The sequence below is a fragment of the Salvia splendens genome, chromosome 1 (genome assembly GCF_004379255.2).
Source record: "Salvia splendens isolate huo1 chromosome 1, SspV2, whole genome shotgun sequence".
In the NCBI taxonomy this organism is placed as follows: Eukaryota; Viridiplantae; Streptophyta; class Magnoliopsida; order Lamiales; family Lamiaceae; genus Salvia; species Salvia splendens.
In genome coordinates this window covers 43,902,240-43,925,529 of record NC_056032.1, presented here as the reverse complement: position 1 = coordinate 43,925,529, position 23,290 = coordinate 43,902,240, and the positions used below count along the sequence as shown (strand labels likewise).

The 23,290-nt window shown below is 38.1% G+C and overlaps 4 protein-coding genes across 7 annotated transcripts; 3 read left to right on the top strand and 1 right to left on the bottom strand.

The window, feature by feature from the left end:
* The first annotated feature begins 688 nt into the window (after positions 1-688).
* Positions 689-4,566, top strand: LOC121754289 (phosphoacetylglucosamine mutase-like). 4 transcript variants are annotated; one of them, XM_042149680.1, is made up of 10 exons: positions 689-828; positions 922-1,265; positions 1,703-1,822; positions 2,088-2,230; positions 2,337-2,579; positions 2,993-3,408; positions 3,494-3,669; positions 3,872-3,968; positions 4,152-4,326; positions 4,413-4,566. In XM_042149680.1, the coding sequence occupies exons 2-9, from the start codon at positions 942-944 to the stop codon at positions 4,304-4,306; spliced, it is 1,674 nt and encodes a 557-aa protein (XP_042005614.1). In that variant the 5' UTR covers positions 689-828; positions 922-941; the 3' UTR covers positions 4,307-4,326; positions 4,413-4,566. The 4 variants fall into 4 exon arrangements, with proteins under 4 accessions (XP_042005614.1, XP_042005600.1, XP_042005608.1 ...); XM_042149666.1 differs by having other exon boundaries at positions 4,152-4,566; XM_042149674.1 differs by having other exon boundaries at positions 692-828; positions 925-1,265; positions 4,152-4,566.
* Positions 4,567-9,232: 4,666 nt separating this feature from the next.
* On the top strand, positions 9,233-11,848 carry LOC121754280 (low-temperature-induced cysteine proteinase-like). Its single transcript, XM_042149656.1, has 5 exons — positions 9,233-9,718; positions 10,299-10,534; positions 10,628-10,768; positions 10,859-11,308; positions 11,456-11,848. Exons 1-5 carry the CDS (start codon positions 9,265-9,267, stop codon positions 11,555-11,557), a joined length of 1,383 nt encoding a protein of 460 aa, XP_042005590.1. The 5' UTR covers positions 9,233-9,264; the 3' UTR covers positions 11,558-11,848.
* A 2,721-nt stretch (positions 11,849-14,569) lies between these two features.
* Positions 14,570-18,754, top strand: LOC121754270 (pentatricopeptide repeat-containing protein At5g16860-like). Its single transcript, XM_042149646.1, has 3 exons — positions 14,570-17,584; positions 18,231-18,293; positions 18,411-18,754. Exon 1 carries the CDS (start codon positions 14,947-14,949, stop codon positions 17,500-17,502), a length of 2,556 nt encoding a protein of 851 aa, XP_042005580.1. The 5' UTR covers positions 14,570-14,946; the 3' UTR covers positions 17,503-17,584; positions 18,231-18,293; positions 18,411-18,754.
* A 1,535-nt stretch (positions 18,755-20,289) lies between these two features.
* Positions 20,290-22,319, bottom strand: LOC121801235 (putative F-box/LRR-repeat protein 8). The gene has a single exon (XM_042200685.1). The coding sequence runs from the start codon at positions 22,109-22,111 to the stop codon at positions 20,504-20,506; it is 1,608 nt and encodes a 535-aa protein (XP_042056619.1). The 5' UTR covers positions 22,112-22,319; the 3' UTR covers positions 20,290-20,503.
* Between the last annotated feature and the right edge of the window lie 971 nt (positions 22,320-23,290).

Sequence of the window (23,290 nt, the reverse complement as noted above, 5' to 3'; positions counted from 1 at the left end):
CATTAAAAAAACACCACAATATAGACCATAAAAGTTATTTCTAGCCCTTTTTAATTTTAGTAGTATTATATTTTTGCTCAAACCATACCATAATTAAATTAGGGATATTGGCATTTAATATAACAAAACTTTCAAAAAGTTGGGTTTTTCCCCCGAACTTTAAAATTGACAATAATATCACGAACTTTACCCCGAGTTTGTTTTTTCCCACGAAAGAAAAAATTCATGTTATTTTAGTAGATTAAAAAAATAATTTTGGAGGGTGTGATTCAAGAAAAACTATTTTCAAAGATTGAAAAACTTGAAACTCTCAAAATTGTTGTCGAGAAATTACGAAAAAAATTCGTATCATAATATTATTTGTGGGAATTTTTTCAATCGTGGGAAAAAACAAACCCAAGGTAAAGTTCGTGATATTATTTGACAATTTTAAAGTTCGTGTGAAAAACTCAACTTTTTGAAAGATTTGTGATATTAGATGTCAATATCCCTTTTAATTATTCACGTGACATTTCAATTTTTTAGGTATATCATATAAAGATCAATAATGATAGCACAAATCATATTCATAATTTAAATTCTAGTACTAATTATTTTTATACTCTTATTTAATTTTATATATATTTATTACATTTCGATTCTTTCAGAAAATTTAAATAAATATAATTGAAAAGTCAAAAATTACATTGAAATTGAAATAATTACACGGAAATTGTGTTTAGCGAGGGAAGTAAATTAAACTGATTTGGTTAAATTCACCAATTGGGTCAAATCACCGACGGCCGGCGCAACGCCTCTCCCAACTCCGACCGCCGCCTCCCTGTAAATGTAACTTTCATCATTTCTGATTTTGTTTTCGGATAATAAAGCAATTGAATTTCATTCTACATTCATATGCTGACTTTGATCGGCTTGATTCAGTAGTAGTGAAGGAAGAAGAGATGAACCAACTGCAGCAATCGGCTCTTCTCAACGCCGCGTCTCGCTTCCCCATACCAGCAGGAGCGAAGTTTTCGTACGGCACATCAGGATTTAGGGCGGATGCTTCGTTGCTCGAATCAACGTTGTTTCGCGTGGGTATATTGGCGGCTCTGCGGTCCATCCAGACGAGGTCAGTGATCGGCCTGATGATCACCGCTTCACACAATCAGGTTTCCGATAACGGTGTCAAATTAGCTGATCCATCTGGTGGAATGCTCACTCAGAGCTGGGAACCCTTCGCCGACACCCTTGCTAATGCCTCAGATCCCCATTCCCTCCTCCAGGTTCGATTAGCTACCTCTCATTGTTGATGAATTTTTTTGTTTTTGAGACTTCTGTTTGGAGCCTATCCGTTGATTGAATCATAATTGTGATCAATGAACCATAATTGGGGACTGATGAATCCTAATTGGGAATTAATGTACCCTAATTGGGGTGGATGCATTTTACATCAAGATGTACAGAAGTTTTTGCCAAATTTGTGATCTTTTGTGCGTTAGGGCGGTTTTAATTTGGGAGAAGCGAAGTCTCGACTTCTATGTGATGATTTTTGTTTTAGTTTTTGGAGCTATGCTTTTGTTTGACTTGGTAATCGAGGTTTGGGCGATTGTGAGATATTGGCATGGTGCTGGATGTGCATGCTTTCTATAATTGAAGTTCGATTCATGTGGAGGTTTCAGTCCTGGTTGAATCAGAGATCTTCTTTTGCTTATTGAAACAGTTGCTTGGTGATTTCATTAAGAAGGAAAACATTATACTTGAAGGAGCCCCTGCAGGGGAAGTTTTATTGGGAAGAGATACTCGGCCCAGTGGGGAGACTCTTCACGAGGCTGCTAAACAAGTAATGCTTTTGCTACCCTTTTTTTGTGAGTATAAACTCATGTCATCTAGTATTTGGTAGCATCTAACATAATGTTGCATTTTGATGCCTATTTATTGTTTTTCATTTGATTTCTTACAGAAATTGGATATGTATCATGCATTCTCTTATCTAAAAATTTTTTTCAAACCGAACTTGGCCCTTTCGTATCCATTTTGTTTCAATCCTAGGTAGGGTTTTGTTGTTTAAAAGTACTGATGGGGGCAAGCTCATTAACATTTAATAGGGCATAACTTCAATTATGGGCACCACTGCCTCAGATATGGGAATCCTGACAACTCCTCAACTGCACTGGATGGTTCGTGCAAAAAATAAGGGCATTGAAGCAACTGAACTCAATTATTATAACCAGATGTTGACGTCCTTTAGGTTAGTTTTAGCATTGTTCATTGGAATATTTTATACTATGTGATTATCAGTCTGGCATTGAGATTTTCGTCAGAGGTGCCATGTAAATCTGTATGTGATATTTCAGGTGCTTGTTGGATTATATTCCCCAAGGAGATAGCAGCAAAAATGTGAGCGATAAATTGATTGTGGATGGCGCTGATGGTGTGGGAGGAGCAAAGCTTGAAAATTTGAAGACATTGTTAGGTTATTTGACCATTGATGTTCGCAATTGCGGTGAGGGTGTACTTAATGAAGGTGTAGGTGCTGACTATGTGCAGAAAGAGAAGATGGTTCCTCGTAATTTTGGCCCCGCTGATGCTGGCATGAGGTGTGCTATCTTCCTTCTTGATCCTATATTAAATTAGCCATGCGTTTTCATGTAAGGGCCGCATCACTTTAAGGTTTATCTCTAAAATGCGTAAAAATTGTAAATTTTTACATTTGTTATTGTTTTTTTGTCTGAGTGATGGTGTACAAGTATCTTCCTTTCATGAAGTTGTTGTCTTTTGATTGGTAAAGGATGTTTTGCACAGTTTTTTTAATGAATGCATGTATAATTATTTTGGGGAAATGTCAAAGAAGGCTTCATGAGTTGTAGTACAACTCAAAATAATATTAAACAATTTAAGTTATGGTTTTCCTCAGAAACATTTCTTACAAAATAGTAATCATTTTCGAGGCTACTCCATCTTTTGTTAATGGGGAACTGAAACCCTGAACTTGTCTGGCTTAGTGTTTCAGGTGTGCCAGTTTGGATGGAGATGCTGACCGGCTTGTATATTTCTATGTAATATCAAATAGTAATAAGATTGACCTTGTCGATGGGGACAAGATATTGTCTCTATTTGCTTTGTTCCTCAAGGAACAATTATTCCTTCTTAATGGACCCGAAGATGGAAAGACAAACAATTCCTATAAAGCTTCTCTAGGTGTGGTACAAACGGCTTATGCTAATGGTGCATCCACTGATTACCTGAAGCAGATGCGGCTGGAAGTTGTTATGACTCCAACAGGTGTCAAGCACCTGCACGAAAAAGCTGCCGATTATGATATTGGCATTTATTTCGAGGCCAATGGGCATGGAACTGTCTTGTTTTCAGATGCCTTTCTGTCGTGGTTGGAGATAAAAAACCAGGAACTTTCATCAACATCAAAAGGTGAAGTGAGCTCTTCTTATGCTACCTTTTGTTCTGTGACCAACTTGCTTCTGATAAAGCAAATCTTCTGTTCGGTTATCTCTAGATTCGGATCAACACAAGGCTGCTTTGAGGTTATTGGCTGTAAGCAGATTGATTAATCAAGCTGTTGGAGACGCATTAAGCGGGCTGTTTTTAGTGGAAGCCATCTTGAAACATATGGGATGGTCTATCCATAAATGGAATGAACTTTATCAAGATTTACCTAGTAGACAGCTTAAGGTTAGTTTCTCCTTATTAGATATATTCTTCAATGTTCCTTGTATAAGTGTGAAAAAAAAAGAGAAGAAGATCGAAGACTCCTACTCCGAAACATGTTTTCCCTAAGAAAATGTTTTCAAACCAACAAAACTGAAACCTACCAAAGCCTAAAACTTTTCATTAATGTAATATCATGTGCCTTAATCTTCCTTCACTTCTTCAGGTAAAGGTTGTTGACAGAACCGCGGTTATTACTGCAAATGCAGAGACTAAAGTTGTGAGCCCGACCGGTATACAAGAAGCTATTGATGCTGAAACTGGTAAGTTTATCTTGTTACACATGCCGAACTACACAGTTAAATATGTTTCACTGAAGCATTCGAGATTACTTGGTTACATGTCCCAATGGAATTGCTCACCGTATACACTTGATGAACATGTATAAACTGCAACACGAAACCATGGTGTTTCTTTGCCAAGTACTGAAGGTGTTTTTTTGTCAGATAAATACCCAAAAGGAAGATGTTTCATACGGCCTTCAGGAACTGAAGATGTGGTAAGAGTGTATGCTGAAGCATCGAACCAAGAATCAGCAGACGACTTAGCTAAGTCGGTGGTGAGGCTTGTGGAACAATATCTTGGATTTGACCATAGCTAATGAATCCCTTATCCGTTGAGGTACGTAGTTTCTGCAATCACGAGCTGACGGGATGGGACGTCTACAACTACTGAGCTTGTAAAAATCCCGATCTACACTTTTGCAGATTAATTCCTATTTCCTCAAACAAGTACTATTTGACAGTCTTCAACTTGGTTGTTCCAAGAATGATTGAACCGTTGGTATGGAATAAAGGATCTTGACCTCAAATTGTAGAATCTATGCTTTGATCTATTTTTAAGGAGCCTGTTCGAGTTAAATACATATATCTAAATGTTTATTTCTAGTTTTAACAATCCATCAACCTAGTACTCCGTATTACTTCCTGTGTCCGCGACTATGAGTCTCATTGTTAGTTCGATGCGGACACGGATAGAGGAAGTAGTTTGCTAGAAATTATTTTTCTAGGGAATAACCATAAAACGAATATTACGTAGTTTGTGTGGATTATAGTGAGTGTAAGCTAATTTTTTACATGGATCTGTTACTCTGTATTACTATGTCCATCACATTTAAAGTGAGTATTTTTCATTCAGACATAATTTTATTGCATTATTGTTTTGTGTGTTTAGTGAAGAAAATAAAGGCAAAAGAATGAAATTTATGTCTTTAGAAAAGATTTACACTGAGTGGGATATTAAAAAGGAAAAATGTGTCAATTAAATGAGATGAATGAGAATATTACAGTGAGAATAGGTGTGGAAGCTATGAAGGAAAAAAATGATTTATGTATTGGGTAGTTTCGTGCAATAAAGGTGAAGTTGAAATATGAAATGATAGTTTACTTTATCGTTTCGTTTAACAACACATAATATCGAATATACGAAATATTTTAGTACTTCGTATCTGGATATTTGAGCTTTAATTTCGTTATATTCCAATCAACTTAGATCAGCCAATCAAATTCCAAAGATCCGTTGTGTGGGACCACTTCTGAGTTCTGACCTTGAAGAAGCAAACTACACAGGCATTTTTTATTTTATCTTTAATTGTTAGATAGTTGAAATTTTAAATCTCAAATTTTTGTATCTTGTTTCAAATTAATTTCATTTTAAAAATATTTCAATAATGTCTAGATCTTTAGATATTTGGTTCGAATTTGGAGTTGAGATATAACTAATGTTGAAACTCAAAATTAATTAAGGGGCTTTTGGAACTCTATGTATTGAATATTGTCATTCTCATGATCTCATCTGTTAATTTTGTCTTCAGATTTCTAGCTTGGAATAATGTTTAAATATCAACTTTAAGCTAGTGCAAACAATAAGAATGGATCAAGGAAAGGTTTAAATATCATTACAAGGTCTATATGAATCAAAGTAGTAAAAAAAACTGTAATTTTAATATCTATTGTTTTTATTTACTACTATAACGGGAGAGGATAACTAAGGGATATAATCAAATACAAAATCTAAATATTGTACAAACTCTAAACTATGATTCGTACCGTTAGATAATGTCAACCGATGACAAAATAATATAGCAACAACAAATGTTAACACAATGTCAACGGTTGACATTGTGTTGTATCAAAATTTTAAAGTTTTACACTATATTAACACTTTGTTGAAGAGTTTAAAATTTTTATTATATAGAAATTGCATTTTATCACCTGATAACTAAACACGCAGATTGAAAATATCAAAGCATCGCATTTATTCCGATATATTTTAGACATTAAAACGTCACTTTCTTCTATTTATTAATGTGTCTTTAGTTAGGTATTGTTTTTTAGAGTAATTTAGTTAGGTATTAGTATTGTTAAAACCATTTATATATGGCATTGGATATCGTGACTTTGCTCTTTCTTGCCCCCAGCTAGACATAAATTATAAATTGATGCTCGAATCAATTTAATAAAAATTGAACTAAGGAGGTGGTTGAGTTTATGCTCCTTCTAAAGGTGAGAAAATTCTTGAAAATTCATGAAAAAAGTTGTTATGGAGTTGATATGTTGTTTCTAAAAAGGTGAGAAATTTTAATAATTTCATAAAAAAAAGTCTAAATCTTATAGAAAGCCATTTATAATTTTGATCATATTGCCTACGAATTAGTCATTACTAAAATAATAACCCAAATAAGCCCTATTAGAGTAGATCTAGTTTTAGATAAGATTAGATATATTAGACCGCGTTTAATTAAATCATCTAAAGTTCCATAAAAATTTGAACGGAGGCCCTTTTTAATTAAATAATAATATTGATAATTTTTTTAAAATAATAGATATAATAATAACCACATGCCATTGATATAAATAAAATAAAAGACCTAGTGGCTGGTCCCTCCATATTATGATATAGTTGAATAAAAGCTACTTGCAAAAGATAAACTTTTTTAATTCTGTGTTAAATAATCTTTTCTCTTATTTGGACGCAAAACGAGGTTCCCCATGAAGGAAATTAGGTGGTAATAGAATAATGTTTTTTAATTTAATTATAGCAGTCACCAATAATGGAACGAAAAACACTTTAGAGCATGTAAAATGTTAAACGTCATCGACAGTATTTTAACTCATTAAATTAAAAGGGTTAAAACTTAAAAGATGCATTCAACCAAATCGGCCACAATTGGTGTCTAGTCTAGATTGATGATGATAGTCATAACAACGACAGTCCATTTTAGTTATAATGTAAACTTCGAAACTACAAAATTTCTGCATTTAAAAAAAGATGATATAAAAAAATAATTGGTGTAATATGAAAATGGGTACATATGAATTTGAGATGTTGAAATACTAGGTTTGAGTGGAATGGTTATATATGTAATAATTAAAAAAATGAGTTATGATATAATACTAATATATATACTTGAAACAAGGTTGAGATGGTAATGGTCCAGGTGGATATAAGAATAATGCAAATAATAAAGTATATAATTACAATATATAAATTGTAAAATGTACCATTCAAATTCCACCTCTCATCTTTCTTCGTAATCAATCCAAGAATAAAAAGCACATCACCGCATGTGTGTAATCCTCAACGTGGCCTACTATACATCGATCAACAACGGATACCCTCTTAATCAATGATAACTTTATAGGCCATTTAATATAGTCGATTAGGGTTATGAATTAATTGTTTTGCACTTCTTGAACGATGAAAGATGTAAGAGCATCTCCAATGGCGGCGAGCAGGCCGGCTAGCCGATTTCCGGCGCTCGCCGAACCATTGGAACCGACGAGCGCCATTTCAGCGAAAAAATCGGCTAGCGCTGGCCGATTCGCGAGCGCTCGCCGATGCGCTCGCCGCCATTGCAGGCTCAGGACCGGCGAGCATTCGGCGAGCGAATTTAATTTTTTTTTAAAATTTTCGAAACACTATATATACGCGACGGAGACGAGGAGTGATGCGGAGGTCGTGTTTTTTTAAATAATGTAATTTTTTTTAAAATTAATGTATTTTTTAATGTAATTTTTTTAAGTAATGTATTTTTTTTATTGTATTTTTTAATTTAAATAATATTATTGAATTTTCTCGTATCTGTGTCGTACATTTAATTCCGTATTTTGTGTGATTGTCAATTATTTGTTTTATATAATTAGGGGTGATGTGGCTAGGCTATTGCTGGGCTATTTGGTTGTCCTGATGAGGTGGCAGGAGGATTTTTAGTGCTGATGATGTGGCAGGAGGAGTTTGTGGCTGGGCTATTGCTGGGCGAAAGCCACTGGAGATGCCCTAATGAACTATTAAAGATGAATTAAAGGTGCAATTGTATATTGATAGATAGAAATTGCAGTGTAGATATATTCACATAGAATGGAAAGAAGGATTTGGAATGATACAAATTAAAGACATATGAAGTATACATAAATTCAAGAAGTCGCCACAGTCACACCTTGACCTGTAACATAATACACTATTTTCATGAATCTATAAATTTAATCGATTCTATTTATTACTTATTTTCTTTCATCTTCCAATTGCTCTTCCTTGCCTTCCATTCAACTGTAACTATCTAATGAGAAATCAATTGGGAGTTTTAGTTGCCTGTTGCTTCTCTTATTCAACCTCTTATTTTTTCAATGATTCTCTCTTATTTGTGATCGTAACATTTTGTTTCTTGTTATCTATGATTATTTGATTATTTTTTATATTTTTGTTACTTGTTTGTCATCGTGCTCTTTTTACTTTTAGTTCACTTATGTATTGTGTTGAAGTTAATTTTATTATTGTTGTAAAATCACTTATTTATGGCGAATAAAGTTACGAACAAAGTCGGAATATGTGTGGCTCTCTTGCTTTTATTTTATCGTGATTCACTTTATAACTATATGATGGAGTATTATCATATTTTACAAATATAATCTATCATAGTTATAAAAATTAAAACAACAACAACATAATATAGCCATCTTTTATGCGTGTGGATATAGTTGCTACACACATGGGATTGATTCATCGTATGGTTAATTTGACCAAATTTACCGAAGGCAAATGGATTGCTACAAACCTTTAGAATCGATATATGATTGATTGATCAACCAAACCCATGTTACTAACTTTATGGAAATTTGATTTTTTATCCCTACATGGATCATGTGTTTTTATTTTCTCACCCTCTGCAAGAGATGACGTGTCTAGGGGTATGAAGGATGAATATAAATGGAAAATCATAGATTATTTTATTAAATTATAATTCACCCACCAATTGGACTTCTCCATTTGTCTTCTTCCTACAAGGTCATTTTTGCCCAATACCATCTCACCAAAAACACTATACGCATCCCCTAAATTAATTTCCGCACTCCAAAACTTACCCAGCAAGACAACACGCACGCCTTCTCCTTTAAAACAGAGCAGGGCGTGCGAAGCAATTCCGGAGTGTATCTAGCAAATATCCAATAATTTCAATATTTTAACCAAAAAGAAAAAGAAAAAAAAAATCAAGTTTTTGCCTTATAAAAAGAGCTTCAATTGTCCCAAACTCAACACACAGTTCCAACACCATCAACAGCAATGGCTTCTCTTCTCACTCTCTTCCTTTCCCTCTCCCTCTCCCTCTCCGTCCTCCTCTTCGCAACAGCTCTGGCTTCCGATATTTCGATCGTGTCCTACGACGATAACCACTTGAGGTCTCTGCACGCGGCGTGGATGGCCAAGCATGGCAAAACCTACAACGCTCTCGGGGAGAGCGAGAGGCGGTTCGAGATCTTCAAGGACAACTTGCGCTACATCGATGAGAAGAACGCGCTGCCCAACCGGAGCTACAAGCTCGGCCCCAACCGGTTCGCCGATCTCACCAACGACGAGTACCGGAAGGCTCATCTCGGAACCAAACCTGACCCCAGCCGCCGCCTCTCCAGTGTGAAGAGCGATCGCTATGCGCCGAAGCTCGGCGACAGCTTGCCGGACTCGATTGACTGGAGAGAGAAAGGCGCCGTCGTGGATGTCAAAGACCAAGGCAGCTGCGGTAACCTCCCTCTCCCTCTCCCTCTCCCTCTCTCTCTCTATCTCACACACACACACAGAGTGTTGTTATTTTGTTGCTTTGACTGATGAATTTAACTGAATCCTGATTTAGTATGTCGATCTAATTATAAATTTTGAGTAATTGCAGTTAGATTCTTCTAAATTCCTAATTTTACTCGGATTTGTGGCTTCTGTAAATTAGTAGTGGATCAGCTGCTGTATGTTCGGTAAGTTGTGGAGGTGATAATTTTCATTGAAGTTCCTAATCTGTTTTAATGACGGTGGATGGATACATTGCGTGTGAACATGAATTTCCCCAATTTGTTTTTTAACCTAGATTAATATCTAGAGTTTTTTATTTGTTTACTAATTACTATGCGGCGGCTACCTACCATTGCTTTGCATACCTCATGCGGAGTAGAATTTATGTTGTGGACGGTGGACCTAACACCTTTTGTAGCTTTGCTCCACTTAATTACCTTTTGATTATAGAAAATCATGAAAAAATTGTTGACTAAATGTTGTTCCTTATGAGTTATGATGGTTGATCAAGAAGAATTGAATTGGTTGGAATTATGCAGGGAGTTGCTGGGCTTTCTCCACGATTGCTGCTGTGGAAGGAGTAAACGCCATTGTAACTGGTGATTTGATTTCACTTTCGGAGCAAGAACTGGTTGATTGCGATACCTCTTACAATCAAGGCTGCAATGGTGGATTGATGGACTATGCATTCCAGTTCATCATCAAGAATGGCGGTATTGACTCCGAGAAGGACTACCCCTACACCGGCAGGGACGGGAGATGCGATCAGTACAGGGTTAGTTCCTCTCTCTGTGTGTAGATTGAGATAAAGAAAACTACTTTGATTGAGAGCAGTCTCTAACTACAGTTCTTGGTTCATTCTTTGCAGAAAAACTCCAAGGTTGTGTCGATCGACAGCTACGAAGATGTTCCGGTAAACAACGAGGCTGCGCTGCAGAAGGCTGTGGTCAGCCAACCAATCGCCGTTGCCATCGAAGCCGGAGGGAGGGACTTCCAGCTTTATGAGTCTGTATGTATACATGACATGAAATTATGTACTAGTATTAGTGAAGTGAAACACAAGAAATGCTGCTGATGCTCTGTTTTCTCTTGCTTTCAGGGTATCTTCACAGGGTCATGTGGCTTGGCCTTGGACCACGGCGTGAACGTGGTCGGGTACGGAAGCGAGAACGGGATGGACTACTGGATCGTGAGGAACTCGTGGGGCGGCGCGTGGGGGGAGAAAGGGTACCTGAGAATGCAGAGGAATGTGGCGGCGAAAGAAGGCCTGTGCGGGATTGCAGTGGAGCCATCTTACCCTATCAAGAAGGGTCCGAACCCGGGCCCCACCCCGCCATCCCCACCTTCCCCGGTAGCGCCCCCCAGCGTCTGCAGCAAGTACTACGCTTGCCCCGCCAGCGAGACCTGCTGCTGCATCTTTCAGTTCGTGGGGATGTGCCTCGAGTGGGGCTGCTGCCCCCTCGAGGGCGCCTCGTGCTGCAAGGACCACAGCAGCTGCTGCCCACACGATTACCCCGTGTGCAACACCCGCGCCGGCACCTGCTCCATTGTGAGTCTCTTGTTATGTTTTTCTGGTTTTTTATTTGTCTGCCATCGGTATAAAGAGAGAACTGAAATTGGTAGTGAGTGGTGGATTGTGGGATGAAACTTTAACTGACCTAGCAATATAACACACTCGGCTTTTGCTATGATACAGAGCGCCAACAGCCCGCTCGGGGTTAAGCCGATGCAGCGGATGCGTGCTAAGCCGATCGCAAGTTATGCTAGGGATGCCACCGCCGCAGTTAGCAGCTTCTGAAGGAGTTCGGACCGACGGCGAGGGAGAAGGTGTGATGGCAATGTCGTCGGCGACAGTGGATTTGCTGCAAGGTTAAAGCAGGGTCGTATTTTTTATGTATGATTCTGGATATTTATGGCTTGGCTTCTCAATTTGGACCCTACAAACTCATTTATCTTTACTTCCATCACACTATGTATATGTGTATGTGTATGCTAATCAATAGAACTTTCATTCAGAAGGGAGTTTTCAATTTACAATTGATCTGAATGGCCATTTGAAAATTCAATGCGAATCTATGTTACTCCCTCAGTTTCTCTTTACTCTTGCTTTATTTCATTATCTATTTTACTCTTTTTTTTATCTTTCTTCCTTTATTCTTCTTCTCTCATATTTTTTTAACACAATTTTTAAATCTCAGTTCCTAAAAGTTTTGACTCAATGGAGGGGTACATATACTAAAGAAAATGTCATTCTCACATTTGTAACTGTCCAATTCTTTGAGGTGAAGTGCTCATTACATTTCAAAATTTTAATTCCTTTTATTTTATGTTAATTTTAATTTCTCTGTTTTTAAAATATACAAACTGGCTAATTATAAAATATTTATTATGTGTATCAAATTGAATATGATAGGTATGAATTAAAGTGACGTTTGGTTTCATAAATAAAATAGTATCAAAATATAATTTAGGATTAAGTTGAGAGATTATTTTAGTTGGATGTGGTTGACTATGACTAATTATCACATGATTATTCATCTTGGATTAAGTTGTGAAATTTAATTTCATGAACCAAACATACTAATGATATTTAATCTCGATATAGTACAATTTTACAAATCGAACAATTCCTTAGCACGTAATGATATTTCTAAAAAATATAATTGAAATGTTTGAAAATGGTGTCCATATGGTTAGGTGTGAATGGGATTTTTAGATAATATTCTATTAACGGTATTAGTAAAAATTACAAATAATATGATGATGCTTAAATTGCATAGGTATAAATATCATCCTGATGACATTTTTTATAGTACAATATTATTAATATTGTTGTATTAATATTATAAAAAATTCATGGCATTTTTAGTATGTACAAGTCAAATAGTAACATGTAATTCAATCCTATATACCTATGGAGTGTTAGAATCGAAAATATCCAATAATTTCTTTTTGGATATTTAAATTAAGCCCACGTAGTAAAACAAATAAAACGGAAAGTACCAAGAAATTTCCGACAGATGACGATATTTGAAACGTGATTTGTGATGTTCGAAGTTGAGCCGTTTGATTACCCAAACGAATATTTTTGGGATCTGAAATCTTGCCACGAAATAAATTGTCCATCTAATCATTCAATTGACCCACGAAATCAGCCAGTGCAATTTATGTTCGTACTCTCCTTTTGTCCACAAAATAATTATAGAATTATTTTGCTACTCCCTTCATCCTGTTAAAAATAAAAGTTTTTCTTTTTTAATTGTCCCATTTAAAATGAAATATTTCTTAAATTGAAAACATCTATATCTCTACTTTTTCACATCTCTTACTTTTACTCTCTCTTCATTAACTCACAAAACAACACTACATAAAAACCCGTGCCGATTTTCAAATGTTGCATATTTAATTGGACGGAAGAAGTATTACTTTAGCACTTAAAAAATTAATTTAGTTTTTTTAGAAATATTTTTGTCAATAAAGTGAGGTTCATTTTCTATTAATAATATTTTTTTTTCAGATATTTCTTATGTTTTAAAGATCGTGTGGTTTCCAAATTCTCTAATTTTAAAGGACAAAATCCAACACCTAAGAAATATAGTAGAAAGTGAGTTGAAAAGATCAACGAAAGTGTGTCCTACTACGTTTCGGGTACCATTTAAATGACCTATATTAATGAAGATATAGTGGACCACTTTGCTAAAAAAACTAGCTGAATGGGTAAAAATGTTCAGAATGATGAAAATTCTCCAAATATGATTATACCATGTACCTCCTCCGTCCGCTATTAGGAATCTCATTTGGCGGCAGGGATTTTTAAAAATGTTACTAAGAGTTTCCACAATAATGTGGACATTTTGATGGACAAGCCACTTTTTTTGTCCAACAGCCACAAAAATTTGTCCACAACAATAGTGGACACGCCCAAGCCACAAATCACATTATTTTATCAGTTGTTGAGATATTTTAATTCAGTTAGAATAAAAAATATCGGACTATAGAAAAAAACACATAATTTAATTTTAAAAAATTAAAACACATAATTTATTCCCACACAATTTTATTTCCACAATTTATTCTACAACTATTTCTCTCTCTTCACTTCATCTTCCCTAAATTTTGTTTCCAAATTTATTCTACAACTATTTCTCTCTCTTCACTTCATCTTCCCTAAATTTTATATCCTCCTCGGATCTACACGCCCTCTCGTATGCTCACATAAATTTTATAAATCAGCACAAAATTAAACCTCGCATTTATAGAATAAATGAAGAAAATAAAAAAATAAAAAAGTAAATTTTCTGGCGTCGCGGCTCACCGGGCCACGCAATAACCCTCCGCGGCTTCTACCCCCCGCCCCGTCCACGCCGACTACTCGGTTGTGGGCTGTCCGCCGCTCCCAGCCCCGGCTCATCCGTCCACCGCAATAGGGAGCCGCGTTGTCGCCGCTGAGTCGACGGCCGCCGGGGCTCCCTTATTGTGGACACTCTAAAAGTGGGTGAAATAAAGTTAGTGGAACAGGGTCCCATTTATATATATTAGTTCAAAACATAAAGGAAATGGCAAATTGCCATCAATATATTAAAATTAGTTAAAAGCCCACATCACTATAATCAGAAGAAAAAAGAGATAACAAATTGCCGTAAAAAACACAAAATTTGGTCAGATTTTAGTTCAATACTATTTGACAATTTTCACAAAAAGAAACTCGGAATAATAAACTTTTTCTATATAAAATGATTTTAATGGTACACTCTTTTGCATTTAATGAATACATTAAATAAGTTGATAGGTTCATAGCTTCCACTACTATAAATGTGGATGCACACGACACGCTACAATTCCAGTCAACTTCAAGGAGTTTGATACACAAAGATAAATAGCCATAAAAAGAAATGAGCAAAGATTTAGGAGAAATGGTAGAGATGAAGTTTGCCGGAATGGATTTTAGGTGGGCGTTGAGTTCCAGAAAAAGATTGTTTGCTTCCGTTGTTACTCGGTTACTTCCTCGTTGCCGCTTCCAACACCGTTAAACTCCCCCAACTAAATATTCCAATTTTACCATTAATAATTAAGATTATTAATGTAGTTCAACAAATTCAGATAATTAATGAGTTTGTGGATTACTTTCAAAAAATTGCAAATGTAATTCACACCACCGGCGCCGCTATTCTCAAACCGGAAATTGGAATGCTGTTTTCTTCAATTTTCCTGCCAAACCACAGCCGCCACCGCGCCGCCGCTCTTGTTCCCAAACTCCGCTTCTCTTCTACGGCAGCTCAACGCTGCGTCTCCTTACCCGAGGACGATCTCATCCAACCGCACACCATAGCACCCTCCTCCCCCTCGGATCCAAACCCCACCGCGCAACTTCTCTCCGACTGCCTCTCCGATGGCAGGCACTCCGACGTGCTCTCCGTCCTCCGCCGCACCCCGCCCTCTCACTACCTCGTCTTCTACTGGAACAACCTTATCAAGCGGAGCATCTCCTTGCAAAACCACAGAGATGTCCTCCACCTGTTTGATGAAATGCGGCGCCTCCAATGGAAGCCCGACGGCCATACATATCCTTATGCTCTCAAATCGTGCGGCGACCTTACCTCGCTGGCAGCGGGTATGTCTATCCACGCGCTCGCGTTTCACTCTGGTTTCACTAATTGCAATGTGTTTGTGGATAACGCCGCGATTGCTATGTATGGCCGTTGTGGCGCGTTTGACAAAGCGCGCCAGTTGTTCGATGAAATTCTTGAGGGAGGCGTGTTCGATACAGTCTCGTGGAATTCGATTATATCTGTGTATGTGCAGTTTGGCGACAGTAGGAAGGCTCTGCAGATGTTTAAAGAGATGGTTTCGAGAGGGGATATAGCGTTGCGGGCGGATGCAGTTAGCTTGGTGAATATTTTGCCTGCTTGTGCTTCTCTTAGATCACAGAGGAGAGGGGCGGAGGTTCATGCTTACTCTGTAAGGAGAGGTTTGATCGATGATGTCTTTGTGGGGAATGCTGTTATGGATATGTATGCAAAGTGTGGTCTAATAGATGATGCGAAGAATTTGTTCGACAGGATGGAGATCAAGGATGTGGTATCTTGGAACGCGCTGGTGACAGGGTACTCTCAGATTGGGAAATTTGAGGATGCTTTAGGGTTGTTTGATAGAATGAGGGAGAAAACTATTGAATTGAATGTGGTGGCGTGGAGTGCTGTGATTGCAGGATACGCACAGAGGGGACTTGGTAATGAGGCTATTGATGTATTCAAGCAGATGATTGTCTCAGGATCACAACCAAACGCGGTTACCCTTGTCTCAGTTTTGTCGGGCTGTGCAGCGTCTGGTGCATCGAATCCTGGGAAAGAGACACACTGTTATGTGATTAAGCAGGTATTAAATTTGGAGGGCAATGACTCAGGGGATGATATGATGGTCATCAATGGTTTGATTGACATGTATGCGAAATGCAAGAACTTGCAAGTGGCTCATGCCCTGTTCGATTCTATTGAGATGAAAAATAGGAGTGTGGTGACTTGGACGGCCTTGATTGGAGGGTATGCTCAACATGGGGAAGCAGGTGATGCCTTAGGGCTTTTTGCTGAAATGCTAAGTGAGGGATGCAGAATGATGCCAAATGGCTTCACTATATCTTGTGCACTTGTAGCTTGTGCTCGTGTGGGTGCACTGAGGCTTGGTTGGGAAATCCATGCCTATGCACTCCGCAATAGATATGGGGAGGCTATGATATTTATCTCGAATTGCCTAATAGATATGTATGTCAAATCTGGTGATGTGGATGCAGCTCTAGCTGTGTTTGATAATATGAGCCAGAAAAATGCAGTCTCATGGACGTCCATGATGACGGGATATGGAATGCATGGTCGTGGTGAGGAGGCTGTCCAAGTTTTCGAGAGGATGAGGGCTGCCGGTCTTCCAATTGATGGAGTTACTTTTGTGGTATTACTTTATTCATGTAGCCACTCTGGGATTGTTGACCAGGGTATTAGTTACTTCAATCGTATGAAGGATTTTGGAGTTGTTCCTGAAGCTGAACACTATGCTTGCATGGTTGATTTGTTGGGCCGTGCGGGTCGCTTGGATGATGCTATGAAGCTCATTAGGGATATGCCGATGCAAGCAAACCCGATTGTTTGGGTGTCATTGCTTAGTTCTTGCAGGCTTCATGGAAATGTGGAAATTGGGGAGCATGCAGTTAATCAGTTATTAGAGTTAAAATTTGAAGTGGATGGCTTGTACACGCTTCTGTCAAACATATATGCCAGTGCTAAGCAATGGAAGGATGTTGCAAGGATTCGACTGTTGATGAAACAGGCAGGAATCAGGAAGAGACCTGGTTGTAGTTGGGTACAAGGAAGAAACGGGACAGCAACCTTTTATGTTGGGGACAAAACTCATCCAATGACTAAAGAGATATATGATCTCCTTCATGATCTGATTTATCGTGTTAAAATCATGGGCTATGTTCCAGAGACTAGCTTTGCGCTTCATGATGTAGATGATGAGGAGAAAGGTGATAATCTAGTTGAACACAGTGAGAAATTGGCCCTTGCTTATGGCATTCTGACTACAACCCCTGGGATGCCTATAAGGATTATGAAGAACTTGCGTGTCTGTGGTGATTGTCACACAGCCATTAGTTACATATCAAGAATAATTGAACACGAAGTTATACTCAGGGACTCAAGCCGTTTCCACCATTTCAAGAATGGATCCTGTTCCTGCAAAGGATATTGGTGAATGGAGATTTCTATCTCAATGATTCTTGGGGGCTGAGTCATCCGTACACCATGTCAGCTATATCTGGATGAATGGCATTGAGGTATCAAGATACATTAATTTTTTTCTTTTCTTTCTTTGTTAGTTTTAATTTTTAAATAAATTGATCTGTAAATTTTGTTGAGTATATTGATCCATGCTATTGGCTTCCAATTGTTTTTTTGTAGGGTCCAAATGATGTCTGTTTGCAACAAAAAGGGGTTGATCAATTAGAACTGTACTTTATAGTAGAGCTTAGAAACTACAGAAGTTGACATAAAAATTAGGAGATGAGAGACTTTTACTTGAGTTTAATGGTTGAAACATTCTGGAAGAGACGCAATGCATAGGTTATAATCTAAGAGCTTCCTATGTCATCATCCCTTCGCTTTTTCTTGACACACGTGCTCTTAAATTTCTTCCATATCTCTAATGCCCACAATTGACTGTTGCATGTTTGACCCTTAAATGCTTCTTGACAATCCTCATTGTTTTCCTGTGGCATGAAGCTTGAGTTCTTTATGACTTTCTAAACAATCCTGGTTGGAAGTACTTGATTTCTTACAGCATAATGCTTGCATAAACAGAATTTGTGTTTTGCAATTTCTTTTCATGAAATAGGGTCAACAAGTCCTAGTAATCTAGTTTCATTGGTAAATACATAAGAGGATATGTCATTTTCATCATTCGTTCTTTTGCCTTGTGTGCAGATATGCTCGACTGCCCTACGTTGAAGGAGAGCATCTGAAGTCCATCATGTATCAATAGCTAAGGTGCTGGTTTTATTTATTGTCAATTATTATCACTCCTATCATTTTGTTCTTTCCAGCCTTCAATGTCGTCTTGGCGAGCGACTTTATGATACAGATGTCTAAAGCCTTTGATTTTAGGTTTGTACGGTCGTCTCCTTCTTCTATAAGTTCGTCATAGAGATATGGACCGTGCAGGGAGAAGTCCGAAGAGAAAGCACCCAAGCAACTGCATTTCATGAATGATTTGCTATAGAGAAGTTTCTAGATTACTTATTAATTCACTTTGAAATTTATAATTTCGAAGGTCTAGTATTTCTGGCAATTTTTTTTTATATTTCGAGAAAAATTAATCATATGCCTGTACAACTTTTGCATTCAAATTTAGAATTTGTAGTCTGTTGCAACGTAAAGGAGTGATGCAGCTTTCTTGATTGCCTCTACACTGGGAAAACTCAATTAAATCATTTTACTTATTCTATTTACTTTTCATGTTAACAGCCTGTTGATATTTGAGATGCACAATATTACAAGGACAATTCATATTTTAATGTATATTGATTTTATATTTTGAATAAGAATCTTTCTACAGATGATAGTCTTGAAAATTGTGGTGGGGTTAAACTATTACAGTACATATATTGATCGTTTCATTTAATATTTTTATGTGCCATGCAACTGCAAAATGTCAGTAGATTAATGCCCATTCTGCAATGTTTTTAGATTTGGCGACACAAAATTTGTTGAGATATAGAGAAGTATATCCCAAATATAAAAGAAATACTAGTAATGTTACATTTTCGTCGGCATTCATAGAGAAACGATGAGATTCGAATCCTAGACCTCTCAGTGGTGCAAAATATTTCGAACCATTCGATATGCAGCCTAAATGAACACCGTTGGCCATCCGCAACGCTGTCTCTTAACCGTCTCATCTCTTCACTATTCATGGGCCCCACTGTACTTTTCACTCCATCTCTTAACTAAGAGACAGCACTTGCATCCCTCCATCTCTTAATCATCTCATCCCTTAACTATTCATTCAATTTCATTTTTTATTTTTATTTCCAACAAATTCAATTAATAAAAACACACTTCATTAAATAAATAAAATTACAACTTAAAATTCTAAAAAAAATAAAAAAAATCACATTAATAAAATCCTAAAAAAAATAAAAAAATACATAATTTAAAATCTTCCGCTCACTCTCTCTAAATTCAAAATCTCAAAACTTAAAGAAACAAAAGAAGATATCATCAGTTGCGACGTCTTATTCCGTGGGATCAAAGCTCGAGGCAACAAAAATTCGCAGCGATAGACTTGGGGAGGTGAAGGATTTTATTTCGAATTTGGGAGAGAGCTCCGACGAACTTTTAGTCTGTGGATTCCGACGATACTTGAAAATTCATGGTGTTTGATTTTTTTTATTCGACGCATTTGCTCAAATTGATCCATGAATGGATTAAATTTGAAAGAAGAATAATGATTTGAGATGAAAAATGTAGAGTGCTTGAGTGGGAATAGAGAGTTTTTTATGGTGGATTAATTTGATAATTATAGAAGTGATTGGGGGCTTTAAAAAATGAAAAATTTGCAAAAACAACTATAAACGACTAGTATATTTTTTGGGATTTTTTTTAATTTTCGAGTTTTTCCTAAATTTAAAAAAAAAACAAAAAAAAAACATTTTTCGGATAAAAACGACGCCCACTCGCGGGCCGGTGAGTGGGCTTCACGGACAAACCGGAGCTCGCCACGTCGCCAACGCGCGTGGTGAGCTGTCTCGCGAGACTTCCCTCCGCGGCGAGACAAGGGACAGGATGGGGACGGGCTGGGGACGAGAAGGAGCCCGCAACGCTGTCTCGATGCGGTCTTGTCTCTCCGAGACGAGATAGAGCCCGCAACGAGACGCGTTGCGAGTGCCCTTATACTTTAGCCTAAACAAAAAAGATATGGCCAAGTGCATAATTTGTTTTCATGAACAAAACATATCAAAAACAAACAATCAACCACCAAAACTACTGCAAATAAACAACCACAAGTTCTTACCAAGGTACTGAAGGTAGTCATTTTCATTGTCATACATAAAGTCAAATGGAGTAAGGGAGTGCAAAGGCCTTTTTCCCTTCCCTAATCAAATCGAATGAGCATTGTTAATACTTCTCTAAAACACATCAATCCATTAACTTTGAAAATAACCAGGCACACACTCGAACGCAGGGAGTTACAGGCATCAGCCCCTTCCGGATCTGCTCCTCAATCTACCACCAAACCTCGGCCACCTCTTGAATGTGCACATCACCAAGCCTCTCCTTGAGAAAGACCCTAGCCTCGTCTTGAACGAAGTGGACCTCCCGTTGCTGCTGCTTGATGCAATGCTAGGGTCTCCACTTCTCCCACCCGGTGGAGTATCAACATCAGCAGCATCGACAACTTCCTGCTCGCTAATGCTACCCTCTGGCAATTCAGGCTCGACAGCATCCAAATTCACGGAAAGAAATCCCCTTTTCGCCCTCAGCCAATCCGCTCCCTCAGACGTCACCCCCCTACACTTCTTCACCTTCACCTTCACCAGATTAGGGCACCCACCCGCCAACGCCTCCATGCCATGATCCGACATCGGACAGCTCTTGATGCACAGCTTCTTCAGCGCGAAGCACTTTGCAGCAATGCAAGATATCTCCGTGTCTCCAACAGTTTCACTCCCACAAAGGGCTAATCTCTCCAAACTCTGGCAATTCGTAGCCAGCTTCTCCAAACTCAACCTTGTCGGATTCACACCGATCAAGACCAATTCTTGCAGATTAGGGCAGTTATTAGCCACAGCAATCAAACCATCATCACCTATCCTATTAGTCTTCCATCCATCAATATGGAGCTTCCTAAGCAACCTACATTTCTTCGCGACAGCCATAAGCCCTATGTCCGTGCATTCGGGCGTCTTCACCAAATGCAGCACCTCAAGATTAGCACATTTAGAGAGGGCAGAAAGCCCTAAATCACTAACCTGAATCCTCTCTAAATGAACCTCAATCAAAGTATCAACCCTATCAGCAATCAATTCTAACAATTTATTCCACTCTCCAGAGCATCTAAAAAGCTTCAAACTTCTCAATTTCTTAGCCCCAATTATCAAAGGGCCAAAACACTGCCCATTGTAAAGATCTTTCAAACAAATAATTTTCAAAGAATCAGCAGCTTTACCAGGCCCAATTGCTTCAGCTGCCGCAGCGTCAGTAATCCCTCGCAATCGCTTCACCGAGAGCTCCTCGAGCAATCCGCAATTCTCGATCAACGCATTCATCCCTTTAGCCCCAAAACTGGTAGACCCGCACGAGAATTTCTGCAGATTTCTGCAATTCGCGGCGAAAATCGACATCCCCTCGTCGGTGAGCTCGCGGCAGGCGCGGAGCTTCAGCCTCGTGAGATTCCTGCACCTCTGCGAGATCAGAATCAGCGCCTCGTCGCCGACGCTGACGGATCTGCGGTCGCATTTGAGCGCGAGCTTGGTGACGGAATCGAAGCGGGCGAAGAGGCGAGGGATGGCGTCCGAGAGCTCCGCCACCGCCTTCAGCGAGAGGCGGTGGCGGCTCTGCCCCTCCACCGCGAGCCAGCGGCGGCACACCACCGACGCGCGCTTCCTGTCGCCGGCGGAAAGGGTTTGAAATATGCACGCCAGGCATTCGTCGGGGAGGCTCAGAGAGTAATCGATTTCGGCGGAATCGCTGAATTCGGCGGCGGAAACGTCGGGATTTTCGGGGGGCGGCTCGGGTGGAAACGGTGGGATAGCGGCGGTGGATTTGGAGGATCTGGGTCTCGCGGAGGAGGCGGTTTGGCCCATCGGCGGCGGCGGTAAATGTGGGGTTTTCCTCTCTGTGGTCTTCAACTATGTCAGTATATTTGCTTTCTGGTTGTGAGGGAAATGGGGAATTTAATCGAGAATCAGAGTTGTTTGGAGATAAAAAGTTTTTATTTTTGTGCTAATTTTGGATTAAACAAGAAATTATTGTAATCAGTTGAGGCAATTAAGGTGGAGGAGTTGGCCATTTCCTTTGCCTTTTCAGTTTGGGATCATTATCTTTCGACTTTATTGTAAATTCAAATATTTTTGTCTTTTTGTATATTCGTTGCAAATATATGTGTGTTTACATTTCTTATCTTGTTCAAATTTAGTATGTTTGAAATTTGAATAGTAAGTTTTTAAAACAAAATATTTTAGTAATTTTCAAAACATTCAGTAATGGATAAGAGTTAGGTCACAAATTGCTCACAAAGGCAATAATGGGATATAGGAAATTAAATTTGTAAAGTTAGACACAATAAAAATGGTTATCGTTGATGTTGGAAGGTGTAGATAATGCAGCGACCAGCCGACCATCATTGAAAAGGAAATTGTTAAGATGCTCAGATTAGAATTTATAACAAAAATATCTAAAGAACGAACTATAATATTTAGCTAGCGGTACAGCTTAAATATGAGAATCCGTGGCGCATCCCTTGTAATTGGAGTCCCTAATCACCACTTGCACACTAAATCTTCAATCAATTTGAAGTTTTGATGTTAGAGATATCAACTACAAATTTTTGGAAAAATTAAAATAAAATGCGAGTTTCATATGAATCAAAAGATTGTGCATTAAAGTTGAGTTTAATTTTCAAAATCACTGAAAATTTGAAATATAATTTGCAATTGACTCTTTTTGTATATAGTATATAGTACTCCATACGTCCCCCATTAATTGTCCACTTTGGTTCCGGCACGAGTTTTAAGAAATGTAAAGAAAAGTTAGTGGAATATGAGTTCCACTTTTATATATTAGTTTTATAATAAAATGTGAGTGAAATGAGTTAGTGGAATGTGAGACCTACTTACCATTTATGGTAAAAAGTGAAAGTGGACAATTAATGGGGGGCGAACGAAAATGACAAAAGGGAACAATTAATAGGGGGCGAAGGGAGTAATAAATAAAAACTACATTTAAAATACGTTATTATGTGATGCATTTAGCTAAAACAAATT